Source organism: Odontesthes bonariensis, chromosome 5, assembly GCF_027942865.1.
Source record: "Odontesthes bonariensis isolate fOdoBon6 chromosome 5, fOdoBon6.hap1, whole genome shotgun sequence".
NCBI lineage: Eukaryota > Metazoa > Chordata > Actinopteri > Atheriniformes > Atherinopsidae > Odontesthes > Odontesthes bonariensis.
Window position 1 is genome coordinate 258,228 of NC_134510.1, and position 25,310 is coordinate 283,537.

Here is a 25,310-nt window from a genome sequence, read left to right on the forward strand (position 1 = left end):
GTCACACTCCAATATAATCCTATTGGGCTCTTTAGAGGTTAACAAAGGTCATTCATATCTAGTTTGGTGCAAATCGGATGATGCGTGTGAGATATAGAGGCGACCGTATGCAAACGGCGAGGGATTGGAATGTGCCATTCTGCCACGCCCACACTATTTTGTAGGTCCTGACAAGACGCACAGGTGTGCTGAGTTTCATGATTGTCGGTGAAAGCATGGCTTGGATCTGATGTTTTTAGATGTTCTAGGGGGCGCTGTGGAGGCATTAGGCCACGCCCATCAAATATTGGACTGCACACCTGTTGGGGGGTGGATTAGGATCGATCCCAGTGAGTTTGGTGCATCTGGGCTCAAAACTGTAGAATTTAGAGCCAAACGTATGGTAACGGCGTGATGTCTTACTTCAACAAGCCGCCATAGCCACGCCTTCAACTGAAAACTGTTGGTGCTTTAAAGCTAGTTAGACCAACTTGTTATCTGTATTCTGACACAAGATCATGGTGATTAGGTGAAGGGGGCCAGAGATGGAGCTTTCCAAGTAAAAAAAGGGACTTCCTGTTCTGAGGGGGCGGGGCTTAGATGACGTCAGCATATGACCACATAGGATTGACTAGCATCCAACATGGATGACTCATACCAAGTTTGGTGCAGAATAAACTTTTTACGTGAAAGTTATAGCGTTTCGTTTACACTGGCGAGTACGCCAAGTTCGCCGCTTGGCCAAGCCCCCTAAACATGCTCAAAAACTCAAGTCTTCTGATAACTTTTGTTCCCCCATCCCTTAACTGCATATTGACCAAAGATGAAGTCCGTAGCTCAAAATCCCTGGGGCGTGAAAATTTTCCTGCGAGGTGTGTAAATATGAAAAATGGCCAAAATTTGCCCTTTGACCCAAAATGGCCGCCTCCTTGTACGTTTTAGAGCATACCTCCAAGAGACTTTTGTTCTTGATTTGAGGCGATCTACATACATACCGAGTTTCAGATCTCTACGACGTACGGTTCGGTCTATCTCACGTTAGGTGGCGCTGTAGAGCAGTTTGGCCACGCCCAATTTCGACTCCATTAAAAACATGTGATTTCACGCGGGGGACAATTTTGGGCAAAGTTTGGTGAGTTTTCGAATACGTTCAGGCCTCCCCATTCGCGATTCCGCGTGGAGAAGAAAAAGAATCATAAGAAAAAAAAAAAAAAAACAATAATAATAGTGAAATCCTTCAGTTACAATAGGCCTTCGCAGCGCTTAGCTGCTCGGGCCTAACAAGCGCAGCTCCGGCCTTGCGACCGCCTGACCGCCGGCACCGCCGCCCCGACGTGGTCATCGACGCCGTCACGCGTCTCACGCGCCCGTCAACCGGGCGGTGCGTGCGACAAATCTCCCAAATCGCCTTCAGTCCACGTCATTACGACACCAGGTGCACGTGTTCAAAGTTGGAGCGATATCTCACCTTCCAGACAGGAGTTACCGTCACTTCCTGTTTTGTGGGGGCGGGGATTAGCGACGTCAGAAATATACCACGCCAACGTTTCAAGCGCCGCTCCGTATTGGTGCACAAAAAATATGGTGCAGATCGGACGATGTCTCAAGGAGATATAGCTGTTTATATTATCTAGGGGGCGCAATGGAGTCACACTCCAATATAATCCTATCGGGCTCTTTAGATGTTAACAAAGGTCATTCATATCTAGTTTGGTGCAAATCGGATGATGCATGTGAGATTTAGAGCCGAACGTATGCAAACGGCGAGGGATTGGAATGTGCCATTCTCGCCACGCCCACACTATTTTGTAGGTCCTGACAAGACGCACAGGTGTACTGAGTTTCACGATTGTCGGTGAAAGCATGGCTTGGATCTGATGTTTTTAGATGTTCTAGGGGGCGCTGTGGAGGCATTAGGCCACGCCCATCAAATATTGGACTGCACACCTGTTGGGGGGCGGATTAGGATCGATCCCAGTGAGTTTGGTGCATCTCGGCTAAAAACTGTAGAATTTAGAGCCAAACGTATGGTAACGGCGTGATGTCTGATTTCACCAAGCAGCCATAGCCACGCCTTCAACTGAAAACTTTTGGGGCTTTAAAGCAAGTTAGACCAACTTGTTATCTGTATTCTGACACAAGATCATGTTGATTAGGTGAAGGGGGCCAGAGATGGAGCTTTCCAAGTAAAAAAAGTGACTTCCTGTTCTGAGGGGGCGGGGCTTAGATGACGTCACCATATGACCACATAGGATTGACATGCATCCAACATGGATGACTCATACCAAGTTTGGTGCAGATTAAGCTTTTTAGGTGAAAGTTATAGCGTTTCGTTTACACTGGCGAGTACGCCAAGTTCGCCGCTTGGCCAAGCCCCCTAAACATGCTCAAAAACTCAAGTCTTCTGATAACTTTTGTGCCCCCATCCCTTAACTGCATATTGACCAAAGATGAAGTCCGTAGCTCAAAATCCCTGGGGCGTGAAAATTTTCCTGCGAGGTGTGTAAATATGAAAAATGGCCAAAATTTGCCCTTTGACCCAAAATGGCCGCCTCCTTGTACGTTTTAGAGCATACCTCCAAGAGACTTTTGTTCTTGATTTGAGGCGATCTACATACATACCGAGTTTCAGATCTCTACGACGTACGGTTCGGTCTATCTCACGTTAGGTGGCGCTGTAGAGCAGTTTGGCGACGCCCACTTTCGACTCCATTAAAATCATGCAGTTTCACGCGGGGGACAATTTTGGGCAAAGTTTCAGGAGTTTTCGAATACGTTAAGGCATCCCCATTTGCGATTCCGTGCGGAAAAGAAAAAGAATCATAATAATAATAACAAGAACTGCAAGCAGTGATAACGGCCCTCGCAGCCAAGCGCAGCTCCGGCCTTGCGACCGCCTGACCGCCGGCACTGCCGCCCCGACGTGGTCATCGACGCCGTCCCGCGTCTCCCGCGCCCGTCCACCGGGCGGAGCGTGCGACGAATCTCTCAAATCGCCTTCAGTCCACGTCAGTACGACACCAGTGGCACGTGTTCAAAGTTGGAACGATATCTCACCTTCCAGACAGGAGTTACCGTCACTTCCTGTTTTGTGGGGGCGGGGTTTAGCGACGTCAGAAATATACCACGCCAACATGTCAAGCGCTGCTCCGTAATGATGCACAAAAAATATGGTGCAGATCGGATGATGTCTCAAGGAGATATAGCTGTTTAAATGATCTAGGGGGCGCACTAGAGTCAAACTCCAATATAATCCTATTGGGCTCTTTAGAGGTTAACAAAGGTCATTCATATCTAGTTTGGTGTAAATCGGATGATGCATGTTAGATTTAGAGTCGACCGTATGCAAATGGCGAGGGATTGTGCCAAGCCCACAGGCTTCAGCCGGTGGTGAAAGGATTCAGCATCATGTTGTTGAATTTCATCAAACGCAGCCTTAAACCTGCATGAATTTAGGTGCAATGTAAAACACAGCTCATGTCCTGTTCAAAGGGGGCGGGGCTTAGTGACGTCAGCAAAGACGATGTGAATGTGATTACAGCTGGTCTGTTAAGACACACAGAAAGTTTCATCAACCCATGACCTTGCATGTGGAAGTTATTCCATCATGATGTTTCATGGCGAAAGGTCAGATTTTGACGCTTAGCCACGCCCACATACTGTGATGTAGGCAAAAACCTTTGATAACTTTTGCTCTTCAATGCCTCAAGACTCTGCTCAGTGAGTATGAAGTCCCCACGTTAAAAGCTGTAGGAGGAGCTCAAATACAACGTCTGTTTAAGAGACTAAATGGCGACTTTGGTCCAAAATGGCGGACTTCCTGTTGGGTTTGGACCAGGGCTCCAAGACACTTTTTTGTAGGTCCTGACAAAATGCACAGGTGTGCTGAGTTTCATGATTGTCGGTGAAAGCATGGCTTGGGGCTGATTTTTTTAGATGTTCTAGGGGGCGCTGTGGAGGCATTAGGCCACGCCCATCAAATATTGGACTACACACCTGTTGGGGGGTGGATTAAGATCCATCCCAGTGAGTTTGGTGCATCTCGGCTCAAAACTGTAGAATTTTGTTTTCAAACGTATGGTAACGGCGTGCATACTCAGACCTCATCACTACGGCCACGCCTTGAACTGAAAACTGTTGGCGCTTTAAAGCAAGTGAGACCAACTTGTTATCTGTATTCTGACACAAGATCATGTTGATTAGGTGAAGGGGGCCAGAGATGGAGCTTTCCAAGTAAAAAAAGAGACTTCCTGGTCTGAGGGGGCGGGGCTTAGATGACGTCAGCATATGACCACGTAGGATTGTTATGCATCCAACATGGATGACTCATACCAAGTTTGGTACAGATTTAACTCTTTACGTGAAAGTTATAGCGTTTCGTTTACACTGGCGAGTACGCCAAGTTCGCCGCTTGGCCAAGCCCCCTAAACATGCTCAAAAACTCAAGTCTTCTGATAACTTTTGTTCCCCCATCCCTTAACTGCATACCGACCAAAGATGAAGTCCGTAGCTCAAAATCCCTGGGGCGTGAAAATTTTCCTGCGAGGTGTGTAAATATGAAAAATGGCCAAAATTTGCCCTTTGACCTAAAATGGCCGCCTCCTTGTACGATTTAGAGCATACCTCCAAGAGACTTTTGTTCTTGATGTGAGGCGATCTACATACATACCGAGTTTCAGATCTCTACGACGTACGGTTCGGGCTATCTCACGTTAGGTGGCGCTGTAGAGCAGTTTGGCCACGCCCACTTTCAACTCCATTAAAAACATGTGATTTCACGCGGGGGACAATTTTGGGTAAAGTTTGCTGAGTTTTCGAATACGTTAAGGCCCCCCCATTTGCGATACCGCGTGGAGAAGAAGTAAGAATCATAATAATAATAATAGTGAAATCCTTCAGTTACAATAGGCCTTCGCAGCGCTTAGCTGCTCGGGCCTAACAAGAACTGCAAGCAGTGATAACGGCCCTCGCAGCCAAGCGCAGCTCCGGCCATGCGACCGCCTGACCGCCGGCACCGCCGCCCCGACGTGATCATCGACGCCGTCACGCGTCTCCCGCGCCCGTCTACCGGGCGGAGCATGCGACGAATCTCCAAAATCGCCTTCAGTCCACGTCAGTACGACACCAGTGGCACGTGTTCAAAGTTGGAGCGATATGTCACCTTCCAGACAGGAGTTACCGTCACTTCCTGTTTTGTGGGGACGGGGTTTAGCGACGTCAGAATTATACCACGCCAACGTTTCAAGCGCTGCTCCGTATTGATGCACAAAAAATATGGTGCAGATCGGATGATGTCTCAAGGAGATATAGCTGTTTATATTATCTAGGGGGCGCACTGGAGTCACACTCCAATATAATCCTATTGGGCTCTTTAGAGGTTAACAAAGGTCATTCATATCTAGTTTGGTGCAAATCGGATGATGCATGTGAGATTTAGAGCTGAACGTATGCAAACGGCGAGGGATTGGAATTTGCCATTAAGCCACGCCCACACTATTTTGTAGGTCCTGACAAGACGCACAGGTGTGCTGAGTTTCATGATTGTCGGTGAAAGCATGGCTTGGGGCTGATGTTTTTAGTTGTTCTAGGGGGCGCTGTGGAGGCTATAGGCGACGCCCATCAAATATTTGACCGCACACCTGTTGGGGGGCGGATTAGGATCGATCCCAGTGAGTTTGGTGCATCTCGGCTAAAAACTGTAGAATTTAGAGCCAAACGTATGGTAACGGCGTGATGTCTGACTTCACCAAGCAGCCATAGCCACGCCTTCAACTGAAAACTTTTGGTGCTTTAAAGCAAGTGAGACCAACTTGTTTTCTGTATTCTGACACAAGATCATGTTGATTAGGTGAAGGGGGCCAGAAATGGAGCTTTCCAAGTAAAAAAAGTGACTTCCTGTTCTGAGGGGGCGGGGCTTAGATGACGTCAGCATATGACCACGTAGGATTGTCGGCCATCCAACATGGATGACTCATACCAAGTTTGGTGCAGAATAAACTTTTTAGGTGAAAGTTATAGCGTTTCGTTTACACTGGCGAGTACGTCAAGTTCGCCGCTTGGCCAAGCCCCCTAAACATGCTCAAAAACTCAAGTCTTCTGATAACTTTTGTTCCCCCATCCCTTAACAGCTAACTGACCAAAGATGAAGTCCGTAGCTCAAAATCCCTGGGGCGTGAAAATTTTCCTGCGAGGTGTGTAAATATGAAAAATGGCCAAAATTTGCCCTTTGACCCAAGATGGCCGCCTCCTTGTACGTTTTAGAGCATACCTCCAAGAGACTTTTGTTCTTGATTTGAGGCGATCTACATACGTACCGAGTTTCAGATCTCTACGACGTACGGTTCGAGCTATCTCACGTTAGGTGGCGCTGTAGAGCAGTTTGGCGACGCCCACTTTCGACTCCAATAAAATCATGCAGTTTCACGCGGGGGACAATTTTGGGCAAAGTTTCAGGAGTTTTCGAATACGTTCAGGCCTCCCCATTTACGATTCCGCGCGGAAAAGAAAAAGAATCATAAGAATAAAAAAAAAAAAAATAATAGTGAAATCCTTCAGTTACAATAGGCCTTCGCAGCGCTTAGCTGCTCGGGCCTAATAATAAGAATAGTGAAATCCTTCAGTTACAATAGGCCTTCGCAGCGCTTAGCTGCTCGGGCCTAATAACTAGAAAGCTGCAAGCAGCTGTGAGCGGGACCGAGGTGTGCGTACGTTGGGATGTGCGTACGTTGGGCATGCGCTGGACGCTGGAGCTGCAGCTCTGCCCACACGCACGATACCCGCTGTGTACTTACGAGCACAGCATAACCCCAATGCGGAGGGGTTTTTGAAAATTTCTAGGGGGCGCCACTGAGCCATTTTTCTCCGCCCACACACGATACCCTTTACATACGTACGAGGTCGTCAGGGTGGACGTGTGTACCAAGTTTCATTACCTTGAGATGATGATAAGGCTTTCAAATCACAAACGCCATCACACGATTTTCACCGCATGGCCACGCCCACACCGTTCAGAGTTTGGAAAAGTTTCTCCATGAATTGTTGCCTCCATGTCTTAAGAGTAACTTGGCTAAGTTTGAAGCTTGTAGCATTAAATCTGGGGGAGGAGTTTGATAAAATGTGAGGTATGGAAAAAAAAGACGTTTCTGACCACCAGCAGGTGGCGCTGTTGGTGGATGTCACTATTTTATCTATGCGCATTCAGGCTGGGTCCAGCTATCACCGTATGAAGTTTGGGACAGATTGGATAATGTATGTGGAAGTTATAAGCGACTTAATTTTTCATGATGAGTCATAACTTTGAGGCGTCGCCACGGCCACGCCCTTTGAGGTTTGAAAAAGTTTCTCCATGACTCTTTCCCCCCATGTCTTAAGAGTAACCTGGCCAAGTTTGAAGCTTGTAGCATTAAATCTGTAGGACGAGTTCGATCAAATGCGAGATGTGGAAAAAAAGAGATGTTTCCGACCACCAGCAGGTGGCGCTATAGGTGGATGTCGTTATGATAATATGTACGCGTTCAGGCTGGGTCCAGCATTCACCGTATGAAGTTTGGGACAGATTGGATAATGTATGTGGGAGTTATAAGCGACTTCATTTGTTGTGGCGAGTGATGGCGAGTCATCGAACTTTGAGGAGTTGCCACGCCCACGCCCTTTAAGTTTTGAAAAAGTTTCTCCATGAATTTCTCCCCCCATGTCTTGAGAGTAACCTGGCCAAGTTTGAAGTCTGTAGCATGAAATCTGTAGGACAAGTTCGATCTTATGCAAGGCGTGGAATCGGCCAAAAATGGCACGAAAACGCACTTTCCATCCAAAATGGCCGCCTTCCTGTGTACGTGGCACCGTGATGGCAAGAGACTTTTTGGTGCGTCTGGGCATGATGAATGAGTGTACCGAATTTCGTCGTCCCACGCGAAACTAATCCTATTAAGGGGACCATTTTTATGCACCGTAGGGGGCGCTACAGAGCCAATGAGCAACTCCCAAAGATATAATGTTTAGATTCTTTCATGTCGTCGACTGGCACGTGGCGCTTGCAAAATTTCCTGAGTTTTCGCATACCTTTTGCAAAGAATAAGAATAATAATAACTAGAAAGCTGCAAGCAGCTGTGAGCGGGACCGAGTGTGCGTACGTTGGGATGTGCGCACGTTGGTTATGCTCTGGACGCCGTAGTCGCGCAGCTCTGCCCACACGCACGATTCCCATTGCGTACGTACGAGCACACAATAACCCCATTGCAGAGGGGTTTTTTAAAATTTCTAGGGGGCGCCACTGAGCCATTTTGCTCCGCCCACACACAATACCCTTTACATACGTACGAGGTCGTCAGGGTGGACGTGTGTACCAACTTCCATGACTTTGCGATGATGAGAAGGCTTTCATATTACAAACGCCATCACACGATTTTCACCTCTGGCCACGCCCACACCGTTCAGAGTTTGTAAAAGTTTCTCCAGGAAGTTTTGCCCTCATGTCTTAAGAGTAACCTGGCCAAGTTTGAAGATTTTAGCATGAAATATGTAGTAGGAGTTTGATCAAATAAGAGGTGTGGAAAACAATGAAGTTTCCGACCACCATTAGGTGGCGCTGTAGGTGGATATCACTTTTTTATATGTGCACGTTCAGGCTGGGTCCAGCATTCACCGTATGAAGTTTGGGACAGATTGGATAATGTATGTGGGAGTTATAAGCGACTTAATTTTTTATGGCGCGTCATAAATTTGAGGCGTCGCCACGGCCACGCCCTTTAAGTTTTGAAAAAGTTGGCCAATGATTTTTTCGGCCCATGTCCTAAGAGTAGCCTGGCCAAGTTTGAAGCGTTTAGCATGAAATATGTAGGAGGAGTTTGATCAAATGCGAGGTGTGGAAAACAATGAAGTTTCCGACCACCATTAGGTGGCGCTGTAGGTGGATATCACTTTTTTATATGTGCACGTTCATGCTGGGTCCAGCATTCACCGTATGAAGTTTGGGACAGATTGGATAATGTATGTGGGAATTATAAGCGACTTAATTTTTTATGGCGCGTCATAAATTTGAGGCGTCGCCACGGCCACGCCCTTTAAGTTTTGAAAAAGTTGGCCAATGATTTTTTCGGCGCATGTCCTAAGAGTAGCCTGGCCAAGTTTGAAGCGTTTAGCATTAAATATGTAGGAGGAGTTCGATCAAATGCGAGGTGTGGAAAAAAAAAGACATTTCCAACCACCAGCAGGTGGCGCTATAGGTGGATGTCACTATTTTATAGGTGCGCGTTCAGGCTGGGTCCAGCAATCACCGGTTGAACTTTGGGAAAGATTGGATTATGTATGTGGAAGTTATAAGCGACTTAATTTTTCGTGGCGAGTGATGGCGAGTCATCAAACTTTGAGGCGTCGCCACGGCCACGCCCTTTAAGTTTTGAAAAAGTTGGCCAATGAATTTTTCCCTCCATGTCTTAAGAGTAACCTGGCCAAGTTTGAAGTCTGTAGCATTAAATCTGTAGGACAAGTTCGATCTTAAGCAAGGCGTGGAATCGGTCAAAAATGGCACGAAAACGCACTTTCCATCCAAAATGGCCGACTTCCTGTGGACGTGGGACCATGGCGGCATGAGACTTTTTTGTGCGTCTTGGCATGATGAATGAGTGTACCGAATTTCGTCGTCCCACGCAAAACTAATCCTATTGCGGGGACAATTTTTAACCATCGTAGGGGGCGCTACAGAGCCAATGAGCGACTACCAAAAATATAAAGTTTAGATTCTTTCATGTCGTCGACCGGCACGTGGCGCTCGCAAAATTTCCTGAGTTTTCGCATACCTTTTGCAAAGAATAAGAAAGAAAGAAAGAAAGAAAGAAAGAATAATAATAATAAACCTTACAGATACAATAGGGTCCTTGCAGTTTCACTGCTCGGTCCCTAATAAACCTTACAGATACAATAGGGTCCTTGCAGTTTCACTGCTCGGTCCCTAATAATAATAAACCTTACAGATACAATAGGGTCCTTGCAGTTTCACTGCTCGGTCCCTAATAATAAACCTTACAGATACAATAGGGTCCTTGCAGTTTCACTGCTCGGTCCCTAATAATAAACCTTACAGATACAATAGGGTCCTTGCAGTTTCACTGCTCGGTCCCTAATAAACCTTACAGATACAATAGGGTCCTTGCAGTTTCACTGCTCGGTCCCTAATAATAATAATAAACCTTACAGATACAATAGGGTCCTTGCAGTTTCACTGCTCGGTCCCTAATAAACCTTACAGATACAATAGGGTCCTTGCAGTTTCACTGCTCGGTCCCTAATAATAATCCTTACAGATACAATAGGGTCCTTGCAGTTTCACTGCTCGGTCCCTAATAATCCTTACAGATACAATAGGGTCCTTGCAGTTTCACTGCTCGGTCCCTAATAAACCTTACAGATACAATAGGGTCCTTGCAGTTTCACTGCTCGGTCCCTAATAAACCTTACAGATACAATAGGGTCCTTGCAGTTTCACTGCTCGGTCCCTAATAAACCTTACAGATACAATAGGGTCCTTGCAGTTTCACTGCTCGGTCCCTAAAAATAATAAACCTTACAGATACAATAGGGTCCTTGCAGTTTCACTGCTCGGTCCCTAATAAACCTTACAGATACAATAGGGTCCTTGCAGTTCCTGCTCGGTCCCTCATAAACCTTACAGATACAATAGGGTCCTTGCAGTTTCACTGCTCGGTCCCTAATAATCCTTACAGATACAATAGGGTCCTTGCAGTTTCACTGCTCGGTCCCTAATAAACCTTACAGATACAATAGGGTCCTTGCAGTTTCACTGCTCGGTCCCTAAAAATAGTTGCTTGGAGGGCGCTTCATTTATGTTCAATGAAGGGAATCTAGTCATGCGTGTTTTTCAAGGACACAGACTAGAAATGTTCCGATGTGGATGCTATTACGAGATATTGCCGAACAAGATTGTCGATGCACCCCCAGGGGTCAATTCTTGGACCTCTTCTGTTTAACTTGTATATGCTCCCTTTGAGTCAGATATTGCAGAACTTTAACATCAATTATCACAGTTATGCAGACGATACACAACTTTATGTGTCTCTGTCACCAGACGACTGCAGCCCAGCAGACGTACTGTGTCAGAGTTTAAGAGATCTGAACACATCACAGCAGCTTTAAAATTTTTACTCTGGCTTCCAGTCAGTCACAGAATAGATTTTGGTTTACAAATCCCAGAACGGTTAAGGCCCAAAATACATCTGTGATATGTTCAGAGAATATAAACCCAGCAGAGCTCTTAGATCCAAGGACTCAGGTCAGCTGGTCCAGTCCAGAGTCCAGACTAAACATGGAGAAGCAGCATTTAGCTGATTAAAAACAGGTTAAAAACATTTCTTTTCTCGTGTGTCTATGCATGAAATCTGCACGATATCTTTGAACTTATCTGGACTGTTGCTTGTTTTTAAATTCGTTTAAATTATTGGGGGTCCTAGCAGCGAAGCTGCAGGAACCCATTGAGATAGTAGCTTTTCCTATTATTATTGATCCGTTTCCGCTGCAATTGAAGTCTATGGCAGCCCCATGAACGCAATGGGAGAAAGTTGTGAAATTTGGCACACGTAATTAGCCAAGTGCCAATCACAAACTCAAGAATTTTGATGGCCCAAGAGCGTACTCTCTAGCGCCACCAACACGTCAAAGTTCAAAGTGCATTCAGCCTAATAACTTTGGACTACTTGGTCCAAATTTCACAAATGAGACATCTTTGGAATCCTTGGATCACGACGAGTCCAACGCACCCTATGACGTCAATTTGCGTATGCCTAGATTTTCCGCCATTTTGAATTTAATTAAAAAGCTTAAAAAAGCATTTCAGGTCACAGAGATTGTCCAATTTTCACGAAACTTGGCACATAGACTCTTAAGTCCAAGCCGCACAAAAGTTATCGTGTGGAATTTTTAATTAGGCTTCCGTTTTTCCATAAAAGCCAATCAAACTTGAGGTTGACGCCCCCAAACCGGAAGTGAGGTCATATCTTGGCAACCATTTGATATCATGACGTCAAACTTATCACACAGACTCAAGACTGCTAAGGTAAGAGGCCCAAGAAGTTTGGTGACGTTCGGCCTATAGGTGGCGCTATATGTAGCAAAAATGCATTTTTGCTCATATCTTTGGACCCCTTGGTCCACATTTCACAAATGAGGTACCAGTAGAATCCCTGGATAAGGACGAGGTCAACACACTTAATGACGTCATTTGCGCCATCTTGGATTGTCCGCCATTTTGAATTTAATCAAAAACCTTCAAAACGCATTTCAGGCCACTAAGATTGTCCAATCTCCACGAGACTTGGCACATAGAATCTTCAGACCAAGCCGCACATAAGTTATCATGTGGATTTTTTTATTTAACTTCCGTGTAACCGCGGTAGCCAATCAAACTCCATGCCGACGCACAAATGGGACATTTGGCCGTATCTCTGCGATGCATTGATGTATCGATGCCAAACTTGGTGCATGGACTCACGACGCCTTCCTGAGCAGCCCAAGCCTTCCCTATTGTGCCATTCTGCTAGGACCCCCACATTGCTGCTTGCAGCTATATTTCCTCTACTTTCCGCTGCAATTGAAGTCTATGGCAGCCCCATGAACGCTATGGTAAAAAGTTGTGAAATTTAGCACACGTAATCAGCCAAGCGCCAAAGCCAAAGTCAAGAAATTTCATGCCCCAAGAGCTTACTCTCTAGCGCCACCAACACGCCAAAGTTCAAAGTGCATTCAGCCTAATAACTTTGGACTACTTGGTCCAAATTTCACAAATAAGGCATCGTTGGAATCCTTGGATCATGACGAGTCCAACGCACCCTATGACGTCAATTTGCGTATATCTAGATTTTCCGCCATTTTGAATTTAATCAAAAAGCTTAAAAAAGCATTTCAGGTCACAGAGATTGTCCAATTTTCACGAAACTTGGCACATAGACTCTTCAGATAAAGCCGCACAAAAGTTATTGGCCCTCATTTATCAAGCCGTCGTAGAAAGCATCGTAGATATGAGCGGAGAACTCGTCGTACGCAGAGGCTCAAGTGAGATTTACAGAACATGCGTACCACACCAATCCCATCGTAAGACCGAGCGGCTGTTGATAAATCCGGTGGCTGAAATCCATCGTAATGATCCTAACCACGCCTTCTACAAAAGGGGGCTGAGAGGCCGCACCTCTAGAATTTGCGACATGGATAGACGAAAGGCGGCAAAGAAACGCTGCCAACAGCGTTGACAGCTGGGACGGCTGTCAACAGCGTTGGCGATGTAAATCGCAGACCGGACGAGTTATGTATTTTCCCCTACTGTGATGGTCAATAAAATGTGATAAACTCCAGATTAAATTAAATCTAAAATTGAGCGATGTTTTACTTTTTCTCCAGTAAGATCAGGAAGAAGTGGTCCGATATGAAAAAGAAGGTCGCTGCTCTCCGACGCAGCATGTCACAAACGGGGGGGGGGGGGGAGATCCAGGTTTGGATTTGAGTGCCTTGCCTTGGAGGAGAGGGTGGCTGGCGTGATCGGAGCTACGTCCTCAGGGAAACTTGACACTGATGCGCCCATGCTACAGCTCGAGAATGGTAAGAATGACTGCACACCCAAGACGTTTAAATAAAACAGTTGCTTTAATTTTCAACACAAATGAGGTTCCTAATCAAACTAATATTTTTCATTCACAGATGAATCCGAAGTGGCATCCGGGCAACCTGACCCGCGCAACGAATACGCGGCCCGTCAACATCCGAAGCCTCTGCCTCTGCCCCCCGGGTCTGCAGCGTCACACCAGCCAGCCGTGTTAACCACAGAGGTCCTAGAAAGACAAACAGAGATCGTGAAGTGGATGATGGCTTTAACACACACCATGCAATCTATCGACAGTACATTGAAAGACATAAATGAAACACTGAAGTCACAGAATAAATGCTGAAAGAAATCGTTGTTCTCCTTTCTTTTTTCCTTGAATAACAGAATGCTTACCGAAAGTCAGAATCGCTGAATAAGTTCCTCTCTCCTCCTGAGCGCTCTTGGCTGTGCAGGCTGGTGGAAGGGATCTCTGGGTGCGGGGTCCTCTGGATGTACATCTGGAAATGGCACTCCATTTTTTTGGGCAATGTTATGGAGATCCCCGCATGCAATAATAATATTGCATACCTTTTCGGGCGTATAGGGTTCCCCCCGCAGCCGAGAGACAGATCCAGCTTTAGGAGCCCTATACACCTCTCCACAGTGGCACGCGTGCGCGAATGCGCAGTGTTAAAGCGCCTCTCCTGTTCGGTGTGAGGGTGCGCGGTTGAATAATGAGCCATCACTCTTCCAATTACGGAGTTGTACTTGTTTGATTTATTTAATTTGCGTTTATGTTTATATTTATGTTGAAGTCAAATAAAACATGGGCCTTCTTTAAAGTGATAAGTCTGTAATTTTAACCAAGGGATTTGTTGCGACTCCTGAGCACGCACTAGTGACGCTGCTGTATTGCAGTCACCGCAAGTCAAAATGGAAAAGTGCGTACACGGCCTCAGACCTGTCGTGGCGATTTCATCTTTCCTGCGCTCACGATGGATTTGATAAATGCCAACCTTTGCGCAGAAAAGAACGTACACACGACCTACGCACGTTTTTCGTCTTACGCAAGTTTGATAAATGAGGGCCAGTGTGTGGAATTTTAAATTAGGCTTCCGATTTTCCATAAAAGCCAATCAAACTCGAGGTTGACGCCGCCAAACCGGAAGTGACGCCATATCTTGGCAACCATTTGAGGTTATAACGTCAAACTTATAACACAGACTCATGACCACTACGGTAAGTGGCCCATGAAATTTGGTGACGTCTGGCCTATAGGTGGCGCTATATTCAGCAGAAATGCATTTTTGCTCATATCTTTGGACTACTTGGTCCAAATTTCACAAATGAGGCATCATTGGAATCCTTGGATCATGACAAGTCCAACACACCCTATGACGTCATTGGCCTATGGCTACAATTTCCGTCATTTTGAATTTAATCAAAAAGCTTAAAAAAGCATTTCAGGCCACGCAGATTGTCCAATCTCGACGGGACTTGACACATAGAATCTTCAGACCAAGCCACACAAAAGTTATTGTTTGGAATTTCTTAATTAGTATTCCGATTTTCCATAAAAGCCAATCAAATTCGAGGTTGACGCCGCCGAAGCGGAAGTGAGGCCATATCTTGGCAACCATTTCATGTTATGACGTCAAACTTCTAACACAGACTCAAGACCCCTACTGTAAGAGGCCTATAGGTGGCACTATCTATGGCAGCCCCATTGACGCAATGCGAGAAAGTTGTGAAATTTGGCACACGTAATCAGCCAAGTGCCAAAGCCAAAGTCAAGAAATGTCATGGCCCAAGCGCTTACTCACTAGCGCCACCAACACGCCAAATTTTAAAGTGCATTCAGCCTAATAACTTTGGATTACTTGGTCCAAATTTCACAAATGAGGCATCATTGGAATCCTTGGATCATGTCAAGTCCAACAAACACCCTATGACGTCAATTGCTATTCCTACATTTTCCGCCATTTTGAATTTAATTAAAAAGCTTAAAAAAGCATTTCAGGCCACGCAGATTGTCCGATCTCCACGAAACTTGGCACATAGAATTTTCAGACCAAGCCGCACAAAAGTTATTGTGTGGAATTTTTGTTTAGGCTTCCGATTTTCCATAAAAGCCAATCAAACTCGAGGTTGACGCCGCCAAACCGGAAGTGACGCCATATCTTGGCAACCATTTGATGTTATGACGTCAAACTTATAACACAGACTCATGACCACTACGGTAAGTGGCCCAGGAATGATGTACAAAGGATGCGCGGTAAGAAAACTAAAGTCCTCTGCTTTCCTAGGGATATGGTCAACGATCTGAAGGAGAGAATTCCTGAAATTGCAGATGAATATCCAACTGTGACAAACATCGTTCTGTATACAGGCTCAAACGATGTGTCCAAGCAACAATCTGAGGTTCTGAAACGGGACTTTATTGGATTATTAAAATGCAGCTGTATTCATCAGTGGACCTGTACCACCCGTCAGAGGAGGAGAGGAAAGATTCAGCAGCTTGTTGGCACTGAATAAATGGCTTTTATCGGCATGTGCTGACCACTCAGTGCATTTTATTAATAATTCATTTTAACAAGTCAGGGGTGAAACTGAGCCTCGACAGCCGAAGCCACGGCTGCTCTGGTAGGGTGACAGAAGGAGAAATGTGACCCAGTCAGAACACAGAGAGCTGCACTCTAAAAGATCTTTAAATAAAGTAAACATACCTTGTGTGCCACAGACTGCTCCCAAACACCAGGGGGCAAATAATACCTCTAAAACACTCAAGTTGGCTTTATTAAACGTTCGGTCTTTAGCTGGGAAAACATTTTTAATGAATGATTTTGCACTGAGCACACCCTGGATCTGATAACAGTGCTGCTGTTCTCATTGAGTCGACCCCTCCTGGTTTTATCAGCAAGCTCAGAGTGAGCAACTCTCTGCCGACGCAAGGCTGTGCTGATTAATTCCGCTTCAATAGCAACAGGAATTCAGAGAAACGGACACCCCATGTGTAACAGCTCAGCAGTGTCATGAGCCACTCATGTAGTGTGCGCATGCGCCTAATGTTGTTACAATGAATCTAATGCGCGTGCCACAGAGGATATGACAGTTGAATATGACAGTTGATATGTCAGTTGAAGATCTGCTACTGTGACGGGCAGTCGTGATGTTTGATCCGAATAAATACCGCTAACCAGAGAAGTTGTCCTCCTATGTTTACCCGGTTCATACAAGTTCTACAAGCAGGAGGGAGGAGACGGGGATAAACTCAAGAGTTTATTTAATAAAACCTGCTCGCTGGCAGGTTTTATTAAATAAACAGAGGAAGTTACTGCAGTAACAGACCCAGAGTTTAAGTTTCTTTCTGGAACTGAAAACTCAAGAGTTTTATAGTTCATTTTTTTAAGAAGTATACCTTCTAGAATTGTGTATTGTCTGTCACACCACTTAGTGTTTTAGTAACAACATAATTAGTAACACTTTTATAAACTGTCATTTTTTAATTTAATGATTTAATTTTTTGATTGCACATTTCATTATAGAATGTTAATAGTATGGTAACAGATTTTACATTTTTACGTTGATATTTTGGCTTTAAAATTGCACATTGGGAAGAAGTGGTGTTGTGTCAGCCATCTTTTTTACTGTTGTACAGCTGAGTGTCGGCATTGCAATGGAAATTTTGCTGTGCCAGCTATAATAATATTACCTAAAAGAAGCATAAATAAAGGGGATAGTAATGGCCCAAGCACACTGGTGTGTGAGGAAGATCCCTTTTTACCATGAACAAACTGGACTCGATAACCAGCTTGATGTCCTTCCTTTAATCCCAAAAACATGTTCAAGCCTGTGAAACAGAATGTCCTGACCACCGTATCAAGTGCAACACTGAGATCTAACACAACAAGCAAAGACACAATTCCATTATCTGAAACCATCATTAGTAACTTCCACCAGTGTTGTGTCAGTGCTGTGGTGTGCTCTGAATTTTGACTGAATCTCTTCAAATAGACTAAATATATGCAAATCTTAACAAAGATACTGATACAAAAATACTGAACAATTTAGACATTAAAGGGAGATTGGACATTGGTCTATAACTGGTAATGACTCAAGGTTCTTTCTTTTAAACTTAAAGCCTAAGGTACAGCCTGTGAACAAGGATACATTGATCAGATTCCCTATAGAAGTGTTAATCAATGGAAAAACCTCCTTGAAGAGTCTATTAGGATGCAGTCCAAAAGACAGGCTGAAGGTTTGAAAGCTACTTTTGTTAGCTCAAAAAGGTCAATGGGACAGAAAAGGTCCAAACACAAATCAGATTCTACAGTCTATTCTAAAGTTTTTGTACTTGATGCGTTAGTGACAGGAGTCCACGGACTGTTGTTTGTTAACCCACCACTGTTCCTTCACATAATTCACCCCTGCCAAACAGAGGAAGCCCTGCATCGCTGTATCCTTACACATATCAAGCCGGTGTCACAGGATGATCTGAGTGGCGCTGGTTCTGTGAGGCCGACTTGCTGTGTGTAAGCACATGAAGCGGGATGCTTTCACCGCTGTAACCGGCTCTGAGGCATATGAGCAGCGGATGCAGTGTAGGATTGGTGAAGACCCAGTTAACCAACCTGCCATGGCCTGGTTTATGGTACAGTTCATTCAATTCACTTCCCCATGTTATTAACATCTTTAAAGTTAAAATCGGGTTTTGATATGCATCGGTTAATCTTTACACCTTTAAATTTCATGATACGTTTAACGTTGATGGGGAGTCTCTGGAACTCATTCAAAGTTCTATTTAGACCCCACTCTGAGAAGAATATTACTGCATACACAATTAAAAACTTTTACTGGTAAATGTGGCTAAGCTAAAGGCTACAAGATATTTGGTTCTAGAAAATTGTGCTGGATAGTAGTAAATATGAAAAGCTAAGTTACCTGACATTTTCATGCCTGTACATGTACATAGTGTTGAACTGCTGCATCTCTTTCTGACTGGGCTCCTTCTTCATATCCTGAAGCATCTCATCTGCAATATGTTTAGGAAGAATGGAGAGCAGAAGACGTTCCTATGGAAAACAGATACAGACACCCGGAGAACATGAGAAAAAGGTACTGATATTCACTAGGCGTCCCATCTATATTGAGCACCAATTCTGACTGAATTATTAATTGACTAAAATCATGCCCTTAGGGTAAAGAGTTTACACTTTTTTTTTTTTAACTGAGCAAGGTACTAAGCTCAGGTATGATCAATCCCAAGTGGATGTAGTTAATAGTGACTCTGCAAGAAATCACATATTAATAGGGAAGCTCTGACTATATTAACTATGAGTCTACAGAGATTTCCTATAGTGAAGTATTGAGCTGCCAAGAATGATTGCACTTTTGCCTGTTTTTCTGGCTGCTCTGTTTACAACAGCAGACTGATGCATCTGTCTCAGGTTTTTCTGAGAGGGGGGCACAATTTCATCTGGACGTTCTGATGGGTTCTTGTTTACTATAACTTGTTCTTTTCTGCAGCGTGGTCAAGGCACAGGACCAGCCACTGCACATTGGGGTCGCATATTCCCATGCGGCCCCCAATCGATGGCTCCAAAAGGTGTCCATGTTAAATGCAAAGCACATTACCATGGCCAGATGTTTAGGACGGGGTTTGGCCCTCCAGGAGCTTTTGGTGATGCAGTAGTTTACTTTTTTCTACACTTAATAATTATCAACTTCCTAATAATCACTTACTGTTGCTCTTCATGAATTGAAATTAAACTAATTTAAATCAATGAAATTACATCCATCCATCCATCCATCCTTTTTCTATAGCCGCTGAATCCGTCGGTCGGGTCGCGGGGGGGCTGGAGCCTATCCCAGCGGTCATTGGGCGAGAGGCGGGGTACACCCTGGACAGGCTGCCAGTCCATCACAGGGCCACACAGAGACAAACCAGACAAACAACCACACACACTCACACTCACTCCTAAGGACAATTTTAGAGACACCAATGAACCTAACATGCATGTTTTTGGACAGTGGGAGGAAGCCGGAGTACCCGGAGAGAACCCACGAATACACAGGGAGAACATGCAGACTCCACACAGAAAGAACCAGCCGGGAGTTGAACCTGGAACCCTGTTAGCTGTTTTAACCACCAAACCATCGTGCAGCCCCTCAATGAAATTACAATAATAATTTCATTAATTGCAAAAGGAAAGTGCGTTTTGTTTTTTCCCCCATTAATAATCTTAAACTGTCCGTGCTAATAGTCATTGCGCTAGCAGGAATGACCTTGTCATCTGTTCAGTGTTGCAGCTCAGCTGAAGAAGGCTCACTCTGTCAAACAACGGTCATCCAGAGGGTAGGCAGTATTGTCCATGATGCTCATTAACTTGCGCAGCATTGTTCTTTGCACAGTCAGCAGTCCCCAGCACAGAGCCAGCTTCCTTTATTTCTTTGAATCACTGGCTCCAATATTGTTCCAAAGCAGATTTGTCCCTAAACATTTCATGTGCAGCGAAAAACAGTTTCAGTCTCTGCGTCAGGTCCAAGCACCTGAGAGAACACCTCCACGTGCTGCATCATCCATCCCAAGAATGCTTCTGGACCAGTCTCCTCATTTTAATCAACCTTCCACACATAACCGAACATCTGCGTTTTCACCTGTCTTGACAACCCAAATGCATTAGCAGTTTTGCGCAATCTGCCCTCGTCAGCTAAATAATAAAGTGTGCACGCAACTTTTTTGAGCACACTGACAGGTGATCACATGACAGTGGACTGCCCCCTCGATATTAGGACGTAATAATTCCGACAGCGACAGGAGTGAGGATCGGGACATGCGAAATTTACACACCGTTCCTCTGGGAGTACGACTTGGGCGTGTAAAATCAAGGCAGTAAACAGCGCCTGCACAATAATAACCACCACAGTTCTCAAGGCATCCATGCTTCTTCAGTAAACAAAGGTCGCACTTTAGACTTTAAAGCAGATTTGTTGTTGTTTTGGCGCATATTGTGACGTTCGAAAACGCAAAACTCCGGTTATCTCTGTCTACACGCAGCTGCATAAACGGAGTTTTCAAAAATCTTCACTTTGCCCGGAGTTTTTAAAAACATTCGTTTACGATGCGTTTTTATGTGGATGACAGGTCCAAACGTAGGAAAATATATTCGTTTTAGCAGATACCCGGCTACGTGTGGATGGGGCCTCAGACTGAACAAAAAAGCTCCATGAGCAGCACACACCTGAACATCTGTTTCACATAGATACACTAAAGGGGAGGGACTGGTAGGAAGCACAGCAGTATCATCCAAAGTATCTGACACAGGAGCGCATTGGTTCTGTGATTGCAGCTAATATCAAGTGGGCTGGCTGCCATGGTAACCAGCAGCCACCGGATGCTATTTCATTGGTTGGTGGCCCTTGCCTCCCAGCAGCTTGTGCTCCTCTCTTGGTTTTCTTGGTTTTATCATCCCACCTGCTGTGCTTTTCATCATTATCACTAATCACTTTACTCCAAATATCTGCTCTTTTTTTTCATTGCTCTTTGTTGTATATACAATATATCAAATACATTCCTCACATATGTATGTGAGGAATGTATTTGAGGAGAGGCTGGGGGGTGATTGCTAAACAAGCCAGCACACATACGGCGTAAACATTTTTAAAAGGTTAGGTTATCCCTTACCCTCATTTGCACGTCTCTGCTCTGGGTCGACTCTAAATAATCTAAGGAGGAATAGGTGGCCAAGATAAGCACCAACATCTCTGAGGCCCGTTTCAAAAAGAGATGACTAGTTCAACCAACATGCATCTTCACTAGGAGCTGTGAAGAGAGGATTAGTCGGCCATGTTCTATGTTAATCATATTAGCAAGGTTTTCAGTATCACATAGGTGCCTCTTAGTAGCATAAAGCATTTGATTCACATTTCCACAGATTCTAGATGCATTCACTAAGTGATGCCTGAAATGCATAAGCATGTGTCTGCTTGGTCATTATTTAGTCTCCAAAGCTATTTTACACTCCTGGTACTTAATCTGATAGGTTCCTGTTTGGAAACATTGATCCTATCCGATGGACAGCAGAGAAGTCTGCGTTAAAAAGGTAGAGCAGTGTTTCTCAGTTTATTAGTCATAATAACGATGGCAGCAGCACTTGAAAAATCAAAAACAAATTGCACATGAATCAGACTTGGCAACTCTTATAACACATAGATACCAAAAGGGTTTTTTACATAAGATATTTCTAACCCACGGAATGCCCAATCATCTTTGCTGTTGTTGTTTAAACTTGACTGTTTTCAGCCTTTAGTTGGTAAGATGCAGCAAATGCAATGACAGTGCAAAGCAGTGTTTCCCACAGAATTTTTGGAAACTATTGGGGGGGGGGGGGGTAAATTCACGCGGCGTAAGTTTGTGCGACTGCAGATTTGATTTTATTTGATTGATTTGCACACATTCATTCAAATATAAAAAAAATACACAATAAAACACAACAAATTAAAAAAAAGGAATGTGTGCTGGAGATGTCAGAAACCCTTGTGGGCTTATAAGGAAACCTCATCTTGTCATTAAAACCCAATGATAACAATTGTAAAAGAAAATATTTACAGATTAAAATTAAACTTCATGAAAAATATGAATGGATCATATACAGTGAGTACTTAAGCCTTTTTGAAAAACTTGAAAAGGTTGTCCTTAATAATAAAGGGTGTAGGAAGTACACAATGAGTTCAGGAACACATCAGAAGTGGTTTGGTGTTGATATCTTTAAAAACAAGAGAGCTATTACAAAATAAAAGTCTGAAATGGAATTAACTATGCACACTGAGTAAATGTTCTACCTAAAATGATTTTTCTGGAAACTAAAAGGCTGCGAAAGCTTTATAGTGGGTTCACAAACCCATCAGAAGTGGTTTGGTGTTCATTGGTTGAATATCCAGTGAGAACAAAAAAAGGCGTTGCACTTTTGCGACGGTCCCTAAGCGCTCCGGCTGCCGTAGTTCACTTAGAAGTATACTCGGCGCGGTTACTCTGATCTTTCGCCAGACTTGCTTACTTTGGTGAGCTGATAAAGCCTGTGGTATGTTAGTCTTAGTTTTCTGTAAATGTTAATACCATCCTGACGCTAATTGGTGCGGTTTTTGTGACGCTATTACAATTACAAAGCCGGAAAATAGGCGAATGTCGAATATAAAACCAACTTCACCCCGCTCCGCCTAGTCGGGACGGTTGAACCACACATGCGGGACGGATGAAACACCTTATTTTAAACAGAAACTATTGAGCTTACTATTTTTTTAAGCAACATACCGGACAACATACTAGTGTACTCGTCATTGCTCAAATTTCACATTATTTCTCATAATATAAATAGGTAAAAAAATATGTTTGTCAACGAAATCCCGATGATTACAGCTGACCTTTATGCACGCGCACCCACTGATCTATAACGTGTGTCAATCGCCCCGACAGCGACTGATAACACATAAACCTTTTTGCCACTAAACTTCAAAACTCTGACATTGCACACTTTAGGACATGTTTAATTACTAATTCACCTGTTGTATAGTCATATTGGTTCGTTTTTGAGGAAATCGCTGTGTTTCAAACGATTGGGATTCGGAAACTATGGCGGCCAAAAGGAAACTATGGCGGGCCGCCATAGTTTCCTCAATGTATGGGAAACACTGCAAAGGCATGGTGTTAGGAGGGCACTTCACTTTGCTGAGAGAATATTGAAATCATTTGCACATATTTGTGTATCATTAAACTCACACATAACCCAGAACCTTGTTCTATAGGTCCACTGACCTGTTGCTGGCTCTGCTCCTCGAGGTTAAGTTTCACCTCCAGAGACTGTCTCGCCTCCAGAAAGGCTTTACGATGCTTCCGATCAGCCATGTAGTACGACATGACACCCACAGTGATGGCACAGATGTAGATCATAACGTTGGCCAGCAGCTTAGAGAAAAAAAGAATGCAACAGTTTGTACTCAGCATTATAATGCAGTAATGAAGCACAGCTGAAAGCTGAAAGAACAATGTAGTGTCTAATGGGGCATTCACAATCACCATTTGCAACTCAATAGATAAACAGCATATGTAATAATGTATATAAACCTTGTTGGGTATTTTAATATCAAGAAGTTATTGCTTATAAATCCCCATTACACCATCGATATATCAGGTTTGAATCAGCATTTATAAACTAGGTCATCACTTTCAAATGTTAGTTGACAAAGACTCTCATTGGCAGCATAATTTACTAATTCTGACTGGTGATATTAAGAAAAATAAGGCAAATATTGAGTAGACGGTATCCCTTTAATGTGGCCCACAACAGAAATTCTTATTACACGAGAGAAGTGCTGTGGTAATAAGGCTCTGCACTTCTTTAAAGGTCTTAAAGTTGAACAAGTTCTGAACTCGCTGAAACACCAGTTGAGTCAATGGAGTCAAAAAATGGTGGTCTGGAGAACAAATGACAACTTCATGCAGATTATATTTGAGATGTGGCGACTGATCTGCTGACAACTTCACAAATTTGATTGACAACTTCCCGTCTCATTCTAACTCTTAAAATAAACAGAACAAGGGAATAGGTGTGAGATTATGACATTATGCTGTAAAAATGAGATTGGGTTCTTAAAAGCATGGAGTACCTGGGAGTTACAATTTTGGGGAGGTGCACCAGAGTGTCTGCGTAAGGGGGGGGGGGGCATATCTGCGTTAACTGCGACACACACGCAGACGACCTGGTTTCCGACCATAAACCACCCTTCACTCCCTGCAGACAGTGCCGCAGATATCGCTGCAGGGAGGAGAGAAAGGAGGCCTCTGATTGGTCAACTCTACATCCGCTCTACACTATGCGTATTTCCGGTTTGCTAACCGGCTAAGGGTGACGCTAACCGTGCTAACCGTGACGATTCTTTCGCCTCTCTGCCAGCTCCAGTAGTAGCAATATTTCTTCTATTTCTAGATCGATCAGCTGCATCTCAATCAAAGTGCGCATTTGTCCAGTCGCCATTGTTGTTGAATGACCTCCGTAACCGGAAGAGAAACACGCCACCCACCACACCCACAATCCTAGCTTGTTCGTGATTGTCCCTCTTGCGTTGTGGCGTGGATTTAACATAGCGCAGACCGCGCTTCAAAAGTGGGCATAAATCAAAAATAACTGCGTCATGTCTGTGACAAGCTCACTGCGACACACTGCTGCGAGAGTATACACGGGGCTTTACCCTAACCCAACAGAACTGTCCACAAGCCCAATCTCAACATCAAGTAGTCAGCCTGAGATTACAGAAATGGAACTAATTACATGGAGAAAGTCTAAATCCTCAGAGGGTTTTCGGTACCTTGTAAAACTGTGCACAAGCGTATGTAGGAGAACTGGAGTCTTTATAAAGAGGATGCTTTTCCTACCAAATTTCATCCTGATATAGTTTTTTTTTCTCTGAACTGTACTTTTTTAAAAACTGACAGGCAAATTTATCTAAAAAGTCCACACTAATGTCACTAACTTATACCCAAACAGTAGAGCCAAACATCACCTAAGAACCTTTTCCTAGTTTTCTCACATAAATGTCTGACTTTAGTTTGAAAACATCTATACATGAGAAATGCCAAAAGATATACAAAATACAAAATGATCAAATCATGACATTACACACAACTCGGACATGGCCAAAATGTACCAGTGTAAATGAGTATAGGCCAGTGCCTAGCATAACTCATCCCTCATT

At 44.2% G+C, this 25,310-nt stretch overlaps 1 protein-coding gene across 2 annotated transcripts in view; it reads right to left on the reverse strand.

The window, feature by feature from the left end:
* adcy3a (adenylate cyclase 3a) overlaps positions 1-25,310 on the reverse strand; it is a 224,088-nt gene that overhangs the window by 194,201 nt on the left and 4,577 nt on the right. For both annotated transcript variants that reach the window (XM_075464641.1, XM_075464640.1), the window contains exons 3-4: positions 23,374-23,523; positions 18,504-18,634 (exon numbers count right to left, since the gene is read on the reverse strand). In XM_075464641.1, coding sequence (XP_075320756.1) covers positions 18,504-18,634; positions 23,374-23,523 — 281 coding nt within the window. The remainder of the gene's footprint in view (positions 1-18,503; positions 18,635-23,373; positions 23,524-25,310) is intronic.